Genomic DNA, 12,477 nt, shown 5'->3' on the forward strand with positions numbered 1-12,477 from the left:
TTCCATGAAGCTCTCTACACACTGTTCTTGAGCTAATCTGAAGGCCACATGAAGTTTGGAGGTCTGTAGCTATTGACTCTGCAGAAAGATGGCAAATGAAACTGATTTGTTTCCTTAAAGAAGAGAAGAAGAATCTGTTTCCTTAAAGAAGAAAAGCAAAAAAAAAAGACAGAAAGAAAACATGTTTCTCCAGCCTTCCACGTTGATCACAATGGAAGTTACGCCCCCTACTGGCTTAAATACTACATCATCTAAACATAACCATCCTATTCATGTTAAATAGCCTACCAAACACATTGTCCTGAAACATTACATTGAACACAACAACTATAAAATAAACAAAGAAAAAATATACGATTTATTAAACATAAAATATGCTCAAATACACAAATAACATTATGGCCTATACACTATAATGTCTGGTTGAAGTTATGCTGCAACAGAGCAAGCAATAGGGCACAAAATAACCACAACTGAAACTTTATGCCACCACAGATACATACAAGTTATCAAACAGAACCATTTTGAAAGACAATCAACGCAAAACAGAAGTAGCGTATATATATTAAAATAAATAAATAATCTTGATGGCTGTTGGCTCATTTACTCAGAACCGAGGAGCGCGCGCTAATACTTTCAGTGGCGCTTTAAAGGAACACTCCACTTTTTTTGAAAATAGGCTCATTTTCCAGCTCCCCTAGAGTTAAACAGTTGAGTTTTACCATTTTCGAATCCATTCAGCCGATCTCCGGGTCTGGCGGTACCACTTTTAGCATAGATTAGCATAGTTCATTGAATCTGATTAGACCGTTAGCATCTCGTTAAAAAAATGACCAAAGAGTTTCAATATTTTTCCTATTTAAAACTTGACTCTTCTGTAGTTACATCGTGTACTAAGACCGAAGGAAAATTAAAAGTTGCAATTTTCTAGGCCGATATGACTAGGAACTATACTCTCATTCCGGCGTAATGATCAAGGAACTTTGCTGCCGTACCATGGCTGCAGCAGGCGCAATGATATTACGCAGCGCCTGACCCGGAGATCGGCTAAATGGATTCGAAAACATTAAAACTGAACTGTTTAACTCTAGGGGAGTTGGAAAATGAGCCTATTTCCAAAAAAAGTGGAGTGTTCCTTTAACACGAAACAGGAAGCTCATGAATATTCATTTAAGCCCCGCCCAGTGTCACAGAATATCCTAGACAGGCGCTGTAATTTAGCGTTTACATTTGATTGACAGGCTGATTAACATGGCTTCATCTTCAGACGTGTGCAGGTTTTTGGACGATTTAAGAAAGAAACGGGTTAAAATAACTTTGTCAGATACTCAAATCACTGGCGTTATACAGCGGATCCACCCGAAGAAGATTGTGATTTTAGAGGACGGTAAAGCCAAATGAACATCTGTCTGTTTAATAAGAGCACAGTTTATATAGTTATTATAGTTTAGGTTTGTTTTCTTTCCCCTCTGTAAGTATCTGAGGTGAAAAGTGGACGGAAATTTCCAGGCGTCAAACTGATTTTCGGACACGAAATTGTGAAAGGTAAACTCCATAATCCATGATGTTTTCAGTAATCCCACAGGAGCTCGTTATTAAAGCGTTTTAGCAGGTAAAATAATTAATTAAATCGGTGCCGTTTTTGTTGATCCAGACAAGCTAAGAAATATATTTTATCTTCCTTTTTTTTTTTTTGACAGTGGATTTCATCAGTTCTGCGAATGAAGACCTGTGAGTGTTTTATCGCGTCATTTTGTTTAATTAAATCAGAACAGGTCATGAGCGTTCATTTATTTGCTGTAATTTCAGTGTTAATGAAGAGCACAAGTCCGAGTTCAGCTCTTTCAGGAGGAAGATAATCTTGGGTAAATGTCTTCATGTTCACTGGCAGTTCCACACACTATCCACCTTATTTTCTTACCATATTATTTTAATGTTGTCGTAATTATAAACACACTGGTTTGTAGGTCAGTTATTTTTACTGTTTACTTCATTTTTTTCATCTAATTATGTACCTGGGTCATTGACGAATAAGGTTTTTAAAAGTGTAAAAAAACAATGGAGATATAATTAGCTAATATTGAAGGTTTTTTAAGTGTTAACAAAGAGATTGTGGTTTTTATTATCAATTAACACTGCTTTTGTCATTTTTTTACAAGATGGACAAAATTTGTCACCAAAAAAGTCATTCGGTTTAACCAAAATTTCAGTTTTACAGAATGACACTTTTGGTTATACCGAATGATGATATTTTCAAACAATGCTAACAGGCTGATATCTAGCTAGCAAAAGGACAATCAAACATTTTATATTTAGTACAAGTTTTTAAAATATTACAACATTTTCCATGTTTTATAATGGTTGTACCGAATGACCTGATGTTTCGGGACATGCGTATGAATTTTTCAAATAGTTAAGAGAGAGTTAGTTACTCTGCTTCATGACCATGTGGTCCTGTGCAGGTGTCTGAGTGATGTCACATCCTGTCACATGATATTGACCACATGACTTGATCCAAAATGGTCCCTTTATTTTGGTTACTCCGAATGACATCAATGAAATTCAGTTCTTTCTCATAACAAAGCAATGACTTCTACACATAATTTTAATACCATTTTGCACTATGTTGATATAAGATGTTATAAAATCATGCCAGAAAAAAAAAATATATACATTTATTACATTAAGATATTTTAATCAAAAATAAAATGGCTGTATTTGACGGTTAAACCGAATGACCTTTTGGCACTTAAAAATCTTTAAAATACCTTAATATGTAGCAAAATATTATTAAAACCTTTTGGATTCAATAAAAGAGATCTAGTTGTACTACCTTACATACTTTGGATGTCATATCTTCATTTTCTATTATTATTAAGGCCTTTGGACACAAAAATGACCCGTCACGCCATTGACCCACCTATAGCAGCTAATGAATTAAAAGTCTTGCACATTCACAGAAAATAACTTACTTCCACATCGCAAAATAAGGTGGATATCGTATTTCCCTTTAGTTGCCGGATTTTACCCATTTTTTTCCCTCCCAGATGGTGATGAACACGACATCAAATATGTGGTGATCGACGAGCTTCATGAGAAGTTCGGCCCAGCAGTGAGTTTAGGAATCCAGTATCGTGCTTCTCATCTCCAATCTGTTCCACATATGCATGAATAATATATATTTCAGGTCATGCACATCAAAGAACAAAAAGTGATCGGAATCGGCGCTGATGTTTTTGGACAGACTGCGCAAGAGAGGCTTTGCTGGTTGCAGGTCAGTGGAATATTGAAGCTCTTTATTTTGAGTTTGTATGTTGGAGTTTGTGTGTGAATAATTGTTTTGATGCAGGTTGCCACTAAGAAAGTCGTGTACCTGTTTGATATCCTCTTGCTTGGCGGACAAGCTATTAAAAACGGACTGTCCATGATTATGGAGAATCCCCACATTCTGAAGGTCGGGTGACTGTTTTGATGTCAACAAATGTGTGGCTGAGGAACGAAGCGCTTGCTGAATCTTCTGACTCTTCAGGTGGTTCACGACTGCCGCTGCATCGCCAGATGCCTGAGAGCCGAGTTTAAAGTCAACCTCACCAACGTCTTTGACACGCAGGTACGTCACGGGTCGCACACACACCTGAACCAGCTAATCAAGGTGTTGAGGATTACTTGAAGACAGATTGAGCTCAATACGGATTGTTTCAAAGCAGCATCACAGTGATAAACAGGAAAATAACAGAATCAATGATGCAAACTTCATCAAATGTGAGACCAATTCAGATTCTGCAGAAAAGCAGCTCATTATTCATTATTCAGATCAATTCAGTTCAAGTTTTTGTGTTCTCATATCTGAACAGGACTGTCACTGCTTTTGTTGTGTTTCTCTCCCCGTGTCGGTGCTGCAGGTCGCTGATCTCATGCTCTTCTACAGCGAGACTGGCGGTTTTCCTCCCGGACCGGGTCAGCAGTCTCCAAGAGGTGCTCCGACTTCACCTCAAACTCCCCACTTCTGACCTCTTACCTCTCTGGTCCAAAGAACTCCACACCAAGGTCTGAAACCCAAAATCATGTGTATTATAAGTAAATGTGAATTAGCGGTGTACTTCACCGCTGACAAAATGGGCTTTTAATGAAATGTGGCTGCTTATGGGGTAGAAAGACGAAAATATGTTTGAAATCGGTGCTACCTGACTAGAGGATTCCCATTCCGCCATACCCCGTTACATTACTACTAGGGCTGTCACGATATTAGATTTTTCACACCATGGTTATTGTGGCCAAAATAATTCAAGATATCGATATATCGCGATATCTATAGAATCCTTGGGGGGGAAAAATGTATCAGGTTAATTTTTACTTTATTTAGTTTTTCTTTTTCAGGGTTGCTGCACATTCAAATCTAAGTCAAAGTCAAATTTAAGGCTTTTTAAGACCTGAGGAAATAAAAATGAATACTAGCCTAGTAAATACATTAGGGCTGTTACCAATCAAATGAAATCATTATCAACAAAATCCATCTTTGCAGTACAGAAGGTGACACAGAATTAGAAGTGGCATTAATATATTTACACAGCATTTACAATTTGTCTACATAAATGTAATTATTTAAATATGGAATTATTTCTAATTTTAAATTTTTAATTAAAATGTACTTTAAATATGAAACTAAACTGCCAGTAGGTGGCAGCAAGTCACTGTCTTAATGAGTGAGTGAGTCATTCATTCAACCGATTTGTTCAAATGACTGATTCATTCAGGAAGTAAGCAAGTGACTGTCTTTATTGAATGGGTCATTTAATCATTAATTAAACTGATTCGTTCAAAACGCGGATTCAGTCAGTATAACAAAAACATTTCTGTCTGTTGCATGGCACTCTTGCTCGTGTGATATTGTACATCATATCATATGATATAAGTTAATAACAAAAACACGTCGGGGCAAAAATGCTCGTGTATCTTCAATTTTGAGGGCATATAACTGCATGCATACATCACGCTGAGTAAAGAAAACGCGGTACTTATTAAAAGAAACATCCTTTATTTAAATATATGAACACAGAAAATTGCTGTTAATATAGCCTAACATTTCCCATTCCATGACTAGTAAAATAATCGCAATTTACTCTCTGTAAAATGGTGTAATCTGCAGGGTGATGGACACGGAGGTGGGTAAAAAGGTTGGTGGTGTTGCCTCCCTTCGCACTGATGTAGCCAGGCAAATTCTGCAGAGTGTTTTCTTGGAAGCTGAAAAACTCCCATACTGTCGAGCTTACTTTATTCAGGTGTGGACAGAGCCTCTCGCTCTCCTGCTCGGACGACATGGTTCTTCTTCTATAGCTGCGCATGTGCAATACTGCCACCTGAGAGGTCAACCAGGTACTGGCGCTGGAGTATTTATGTGTCATGATATCATAAGAGTCCTATTCATTTTAAATGTTGTGGTTATCGCCAATAATGGCATATCACACCCTAAATTAACATGATGTCGATATTTCAGTCTTAAGTAAAACAGCCAGTTGGTGGAAAACAATACATTCTTCACTCTTGTTATCATTAACTTATTTAACATTCAATACACATGCATGAAGTGTAAAACAAGAAGGGCAAAGCCTTATGAAAAAAGAGAACATGAATATCGCGGTTGCTTGCGTTCCTCTGCGGTTAGCTTGTTAGTATCACAGTATTACATTATTGCGGTTATCGCGACAGCCCTAGGTTTCACGCCTATATACGCGCGAGCTGGTGGCCAATCTTCACTGATTTTACATTCCATCATTGAGAGCAGAGTGTGAATGTTGAATTAGCAGAGCAAAAGCACAGCTGCACATAAAATATTGCAATCCACACAACATAACGGGAGACATATCAGAGGACAAATTGTGTCTCGCTGGCTCATCTGTGACCAGGACAGCAAGTCTTTGTGGTGTATCGAGAGCTATGGTATCCAGGGTGATGTAGGATGAACCACATCCAACAGGGGGTATGGGATATCCAGGTACTAACCCGGATTGTATCCAAAAAACTGCAGCTGCCCAAATCACTGCAGAATTAAATGCGCACGTCGAGTCTCCTGTTTCCACCAAACTGTTTGTCGAGAGCTCCAGAGTTAATATTCATAGGCAGGCTGCTACAGCCAAACCTTTGATCACTCGTGCCAGTGCCAATTGTTGGTTTCATTGGTGCCAACAGTGCAAATCTTGGGCTGTGGACAATGTAAAACATGTATTGTTCTCTGATGAGTCCACCTTCACTGTCTTAAGACGTGGAGAAGCCCAAAGAGGCTCAACACCCAGACTGTTGCTGCCCAGAGTGAAGCACGGGGTGGATCTGTGATGGTTTGGGCTGCAGTGCTTGATAGGCGTGTAACTGCTAGGGACTACCGAACCATTCTGGGGGACCATGTGCACCCAATGGTTCAAACATTGTACACTGAATATGGTGTTGTGTGTCAGAATGTTAATGCACCAATATACACAGCAAGACTGGTGACAGAGTGGTCTGACGTGAAAGTGAAGTTGAACATCTCCCATGGCCTACACAGTCACCAGATCTGAATATTATCAAGCCTTTTGGGGGTATTTTGGAAGAGCAAGTCAGAAAACTTTTTCCTTCACCAGCATAGTGACCCAGCCACCGTTCTGCAAGAGAAATGGCTTCGAATCCCTCCAGCCACTGTGAAGGACTTGTGTCTGTCATTCCCAAGAAGAACTGATGCTGGTCTAAAACCAAGTGTTTCCGTTTCATTGTCCAATCTCTGTATATTTGAATTAGAGATTGAGTAATAATCAGTTTCACCAATAATTTTCCTGATATTTAAGCATTTTCTCATAATCGGGTATTTTTTGTTATATCGGATTCACCAATAAATGCCACCATCGTGTGGGTGTTTCGAGAATTGTCCTCAAGACTGCCATTAAAGCATTGCGCCTGAGGGGAGACGAGTCAACAACTGTGTTCAAAGGTAAAATAACTTGCCTCCCTTAATGAATAAACTTTATTTAGCATAACAGCCATTAATGCACATATGAGATATGTTACATTAATGCTTGATTATGTAGTTTAAACTTGGCACAGTCACATAATCCGTCAAGTCCTGTCCCAATAAAGACGTAATTTTACATGAATTAAATAAAACAGTCATGAATATTGGAAATAAAAGTGCTGTTGTAGATGCTCATCATTAGTCTTGTAAAGTCAAATTCATAGTACATTCAATACAGCTGTAATATTTAAACATGCACACCCATCGATTTTCTACTTTCTGCATATCTTGATTGACAGATGTCTCGTCCAATCAGCTCTAAGTATTCCATTTGCAAAGTATACCTACCTTATCCTTTATTATGACTTGTCGTTTTGTTTTCTGACTTATTTTGTTTTTAGACTTTCCATTGTGCTGATAATTTGTTTTGTTTTTGGGTTTTTTTTTTTTCCAGTATTGTGATTTTTGTGCCTTTCTGCCACCGTACTATCGCATGTGATTTGCTATTCTTATTACAGATGTTTGTGATGATGGTGTACATCATGTCAGAAGGGAAGCCCACTGTCTGCAGATGGATCTGAACACAAGACTATCCTCTTGTCTTGCAGGAGTGTCCTGAGGTCTGGTACATCCGTCCGTGTCCTCCTGCGCTGATGAGTGTGATGGCCGCTTCCGTCCGGCACCTTCTCCCGCTGCGCCTGCTGCTTCTGGATGCTCTCATGTCCGATTACACTGTTCTGGTGGATGCATACATGAGCAGCTACCAGAACCAGTCTCTTCACTTCGACCAGGTCAGAATATGCACATATGTCTTAAATATGGAGTCAGAATCCTTTCATTATAAACCTATTTACTAAATATGATTCATAAATGTGTAACCTAATGAAATACTGATGAAAAAATGGTTCACAAATGCAAAACACCTTTCATAAATGCACAAGGTGTGTTATTCATGCTTCATTATTCAGTGATAATTTTGGCCTATATCACTTTCCAGTCATAGTCTAAATTAAAATTGTCATCATTGACTCTTCCTCATGTCGTTCTAAACTCATATGACTTTATTTCTTCTGTGGAGCACAAAAAAAAATAGTCAGAATAATAGTCAATAAGGACATAAGGGTAGTGTAACAGTAATTCATGCAGCTCCACGGTCAACAATTAGTTAATTGGTTCAGTAATATGCCTGCATTTGCTTGTTTATGCTCTGAATGCATGTCATATTTTATAGGATGTACGATCATAATCCAAGTCAAGCAATGTCACAAATTAACTAAGTCTTATTTTTATGTGGATTTGTCTATTGAAATGGATCACTCAATGGTTAGTTTTACATATACTACAGACATTAACAAATACATGATGATAGAAAACTGGTTGCAAATTGTCAAACTAATGAGGAAAAAATATAAAATTTAAAAACTAAAATGATTAGTGTAGTAAGGGAAACAGGCCTGTAATTGAAGTAAACTGTTGGGTTTTCCCTCTTAAGGCTGAACTTTGTGTTCATGTTTGATTAGTAACTCTAATGAACCTTCTACAGTGTTAGTGAGTTGCAGTGTCTGTTCTGTTGTTTGAACATCATAGAGAGCATTTACACACGTTACAATTTCTGTTTTATGTCTAACACATTTCTTCGTGCGTCGCTGCCATTTTATTATGAAGAAAACAAGAGTATGGATGCACATTAAAGCTGTATTTGGCTTTTGTTAGGACAGTATAGGCTATCTCTAATATCATGGCCTTATATCTGCTTTAACGCATCCTCTGTGACGGCTGAGAAACCACGGCGTGAAATTGGCTGGTGCCGCAATACAGCTGTGTGCATTATCCTATTTGCCAAGTTCAAGGGTCCATAAAGCCCAGTTAAAGGGTCCAGTATACCTCTAATATCACAGCCTTATGTCCGCTTTAACACATCCTCTGTGGCGGCCGTGAAACCGTGCCGTGAAATGGGATGATAGTGCAATATGGCTGTGTGAATTGGGCTGATTTAAAAAAAAAAGTGCTCAAATGTTGGAGTTTGTTAAAGCTCTTCGTCTAGTACGAGGATGAATTCAGCTACTTATTCTGTAATACCATATTTATAGCCTACATTAAACGGAAATTATAACGTGTGAGCACGCAAAAGTTTCTCATGTGCTCGCGAAAGTCTGTATATTTTTTTCTTTTCTAAAAGGTCCCTTTAGGGGCTCCGTATAAGACTGTAATACCATATTTAAATATATTCAGAATCTAAAAATGAAATGCTATCAAAACATTTAGATGCAGCTGAACACCAACACAGATGTTAGTCTTTCAATGTCATTACCATCTATACAAAAGGGGAAACTTAGGAATGATTTTGTACTGTAATGCAAACATGGACCATGTAACACAGCTGTAAACTGCAGTGAATTACAAACAGAGAGTGTCATTCTTGCTTTGTAAAGACATTTTTTTAAAAAAGCAAACATCGTATAATGCTTCTGTTGGTGTTTTTAGGTCTGTGTTTTATGAGTGATAAAGTGTGTTTGTTGGGTGAAACCTTTGCTAGTGTGGGTTAGGGTTGTGTGTTATAGAAGAACGAGTTGATTTGAGGCATGAATTAAGTATTTTGGTAAATTAACTGCTGTGCTGATCTGAAAGTTGATTCAGAGAACTGTGTGAGGAGTTTTGAAAAAGTGACCTAAGTATTGAGAAATGTGTCCTAGTGATTGTAAAAAGAGAACAAAAAACAACAACAAAAACCTGTAACTAAACATTCAGAAGTATATATGGTTTGTGCTGCGTTGTCTGACCAGGATGAGTCGACACTCCCTAAGGAAGCAGAAGAGCTGCTGTCGGTGAGGCGGGAGCGTCGGGAATGGGCCGCACGTCACTATTCTCTGACTGACCGAGGCCTTCTGGATCGCTCCAGCTTTAATCCCTCTCCTCACGTCAAAACACACACCGACTCCGTCTGACATGCGTTGACATCTTCCATATATCAGTAAAGTTCTGTTAAAAACTGATGAACCTGTTAGAACTCAGCATACAGTTCTGTCTATTCAGTATGATAAAATTGAGCACATTTGTAATATTATTTGAAGAATTTTTTATTTTTGTGCAGTATGTTGGAATTCATAAGGATGCATTTTTTTTTTTTTTTTTTTTTTACACTTCTACAATATGTGAAGACTGTTTTCATTAAATATAAAGCTCTTATATTGCTGTTTGTTTGTAGTTTTTCCTCAGTTTTCTTCCATTAGAACTGTTCTCTAGACTAAACCTGCACAATGCAAGTGCCTCAAATGTCAGTCCTGTTTCTGCTTCACGACTCGGACAGAACAAGAGGCCAATAACAGCTACTACAACAAAGGTGTATGTTTTAACTGGCAGGGAACTAAGAATCAAACTATTTGGTCATTTGAACAGAATCAATATTTATATTTCAGTATTTTAGATAAATGGTCTCCTGTTGATTTGCCAGACCAGGTTTTTATCTTGCTACTCAATGTTTTTCCTGTTTGATGAGACCCATTTATTGAACATTTGTGGATGTTCAGGATGACATTCATTTCTACAAAAAAAAAAAAAAAAAAATGCATGAAACTGAAACCACCCCCAGACTCTTAATGCATCGTGTTTCCTTCTGAAGCATCAGTGAATGTTTGAACCTTTTTTATTAGTTGTGTTTGAGTCCCTCAGTTGTCCTCAGTGTGAAAAGACAGATCTCAAAATCATTCAGTCACTGCTGGAAAGGGTTCAAATATGCAGAAGATGGTGGCAAACTGAAGAATTTTTGGGACCTGGAGATTTTTTCTGAAGAACAGAGCTCAGTTTAACTGCTCAGAACAAACAAGAGACTCATGAACAACCATCACAAAACAAAAAAACAGTCGTAGATCATCCAGGTAACCACACACAGTGTTAAGAATCAATGGTTCACAAACTTTTGAACTGGGTCATTTTAATAAATTCAGCTATTTTTTTTGTCTTGTGGATTATATGTAAACATCTTTTATGTAAAATATCTTACTCAGGACAGTACTAAATAAAAAATAACATGCATTTTGTATGATCTCTCTTATTTGGTTAAAATTTTGCACATTTTCACAGATTCTGCAAGTGGTTCACATACTTTTTCTTGCCACTGTAGCATAGGTCTTACAGTTCATGTACTTGATGTTTGTAAGCAATCCACTGAGAATTTATTCAAACTGCTGATTCTTTTACTGTATCTAGAATATTGTTTTTACAGTTTTCATTCAATGCTTACAGTACATTCAGTTTCTTCACATCCAGACTTACAGTAGTGAAGTTTTTTCCCGAAACATTGTTAATGACCTCCCTGATGACATAGTGACGCGCTGCTGCTCTCCAGTGGCCATCCATCAAAACACAGGCCTGTGACCTGAAGAAGCAGCAGAAACTGCTCACAGTAGAAAACATACTGACACTTATGGACATTTTCAACAGCAGTTTGTTGACTTTACAGGTTTCTTCAAATGTCATTTCAGTAGGCAAATGCTACAGCTGCTCACCACCAGAACATGGGAGTCTGAAGTCATGGTTCATCTCAAATGAGAGGCAGATTCAGTATCACAATGACATCAGTTTCGGTAACACTTTATAATAACTGCACACTATGAAGACTACATACTTTATTAATTTATCATTTCTAAATTAAGTATTACATTATTTACAAACCAATTATTTAGGAGTTGTCAGTTCATAATTTAGAAAGTGTAAGTGATTAATAAACTATTTAAATGTACATTTATACGTCTTATTATTTAGACATATAGTAATAGTTACTCAGTGTGTTAATGCTTTATTAACACATATTCCTACTGTATTTCATAATTAATCCTAAAACATTTAGTAGTTGTCAGTTAACTATTTTTGTGAGCTCATCTAAAGTGAGGGCTATTTATGCCTCATAAAGCTTTTGCAAAGGAGATTTAAAGGCTCAGTTATCTTCTAAACAGAAAAAGGAAACAAACACAACAAAGTAATACAGAGCATAGAAATATTTATTTCAAGATGCAAAAAAATTAAACTGTACTGAAAACTGAATACTTTTTTGTGCACAAAAACAAAACAAAAATAACGAATTTATTCAACAATATCTTCCCTCCTGTGTCATTCTTCTCCACTGTTTATGTCCAGCGCTTCCAGGATCTACGTCAGAATGGCGGCTCAGTATTGGCTGACGCTGTTCACGTGAGCACCACGGCGCATGCGTGTGATGCTGATGCAGGAGCCGGCCAATAATGAATCGGCGTTCTGACGTAGAACCTGGAAGCACTGAATGTAAACAGCTTTTCTTTTTTTGTTTTTCTTTTTTATTTCTTGTTTTATTTCAATTAAGGTCGAACCACTGCACGTGGACTATTTTCTAAAGAAAAACCATATGACATATGAATGATTATCGTCAAGTTGCAGTCATGTCCTACATAATGAAGACTATCCCAGCCACTTCAATTTGCATATCAACAAAATCGGTCTACTGATGATGCTGTCAGTATAGCCCT

General features: G+C 37.5%; 1 protein-coding gene across 1 annotated transcript; it reads left to right on the forward strand.

Annotated features, from left to right (window-relative positions):
* The first annotated feature begins 1,170 nt into the window (after window positions 1-1,170).
* Window positions 1,171-10,165, forward strand: exd1 (exonuclease 3'-5' domain containing 1). Its single transcript, XM_051868210.1, is given in 12 exon segments — window positions 1,171-1,387; window positions 1,477-1,545; window positions 1,701-1,731; window positions 1,810-1,865; window positions 3,048-3,112; window positions 3,188-3,274; window positions 3,350-3,454; window positions 3,530-3,610; window positions 3,903-3,941; window positions 3,943-4,047; window positions 7,588-7,770; window positions 9,763-10,165. Coding segments are annotated over 12 exon segments (1,119 nt in total). The 5' UTR covers window positions 1,171-1,251; the 3' UTR covers window positions 9,925-10,165.
* The last annotated feature ends 2,312 nt before the right edge of the window (window positions 10,166-12,477 follow it).

Source organism: Ctenopharyngodon idella, chromosome 17, assembly GCF_019924925.1.
Source record: "Ctenopharyngodon idella isolate HZGC_01 chromosome 17, HZGC01, whole genome shotgun sequence".
In the NCBI taxonomy this organism is placed as follows: domain Eukaryota; kingdom Metazoa; phylum Chordata; class Actinopteri; order Cypriniformes; family Xenocyprididae; genus Ctenopharyngodon; species Ctenopharyngodon idella.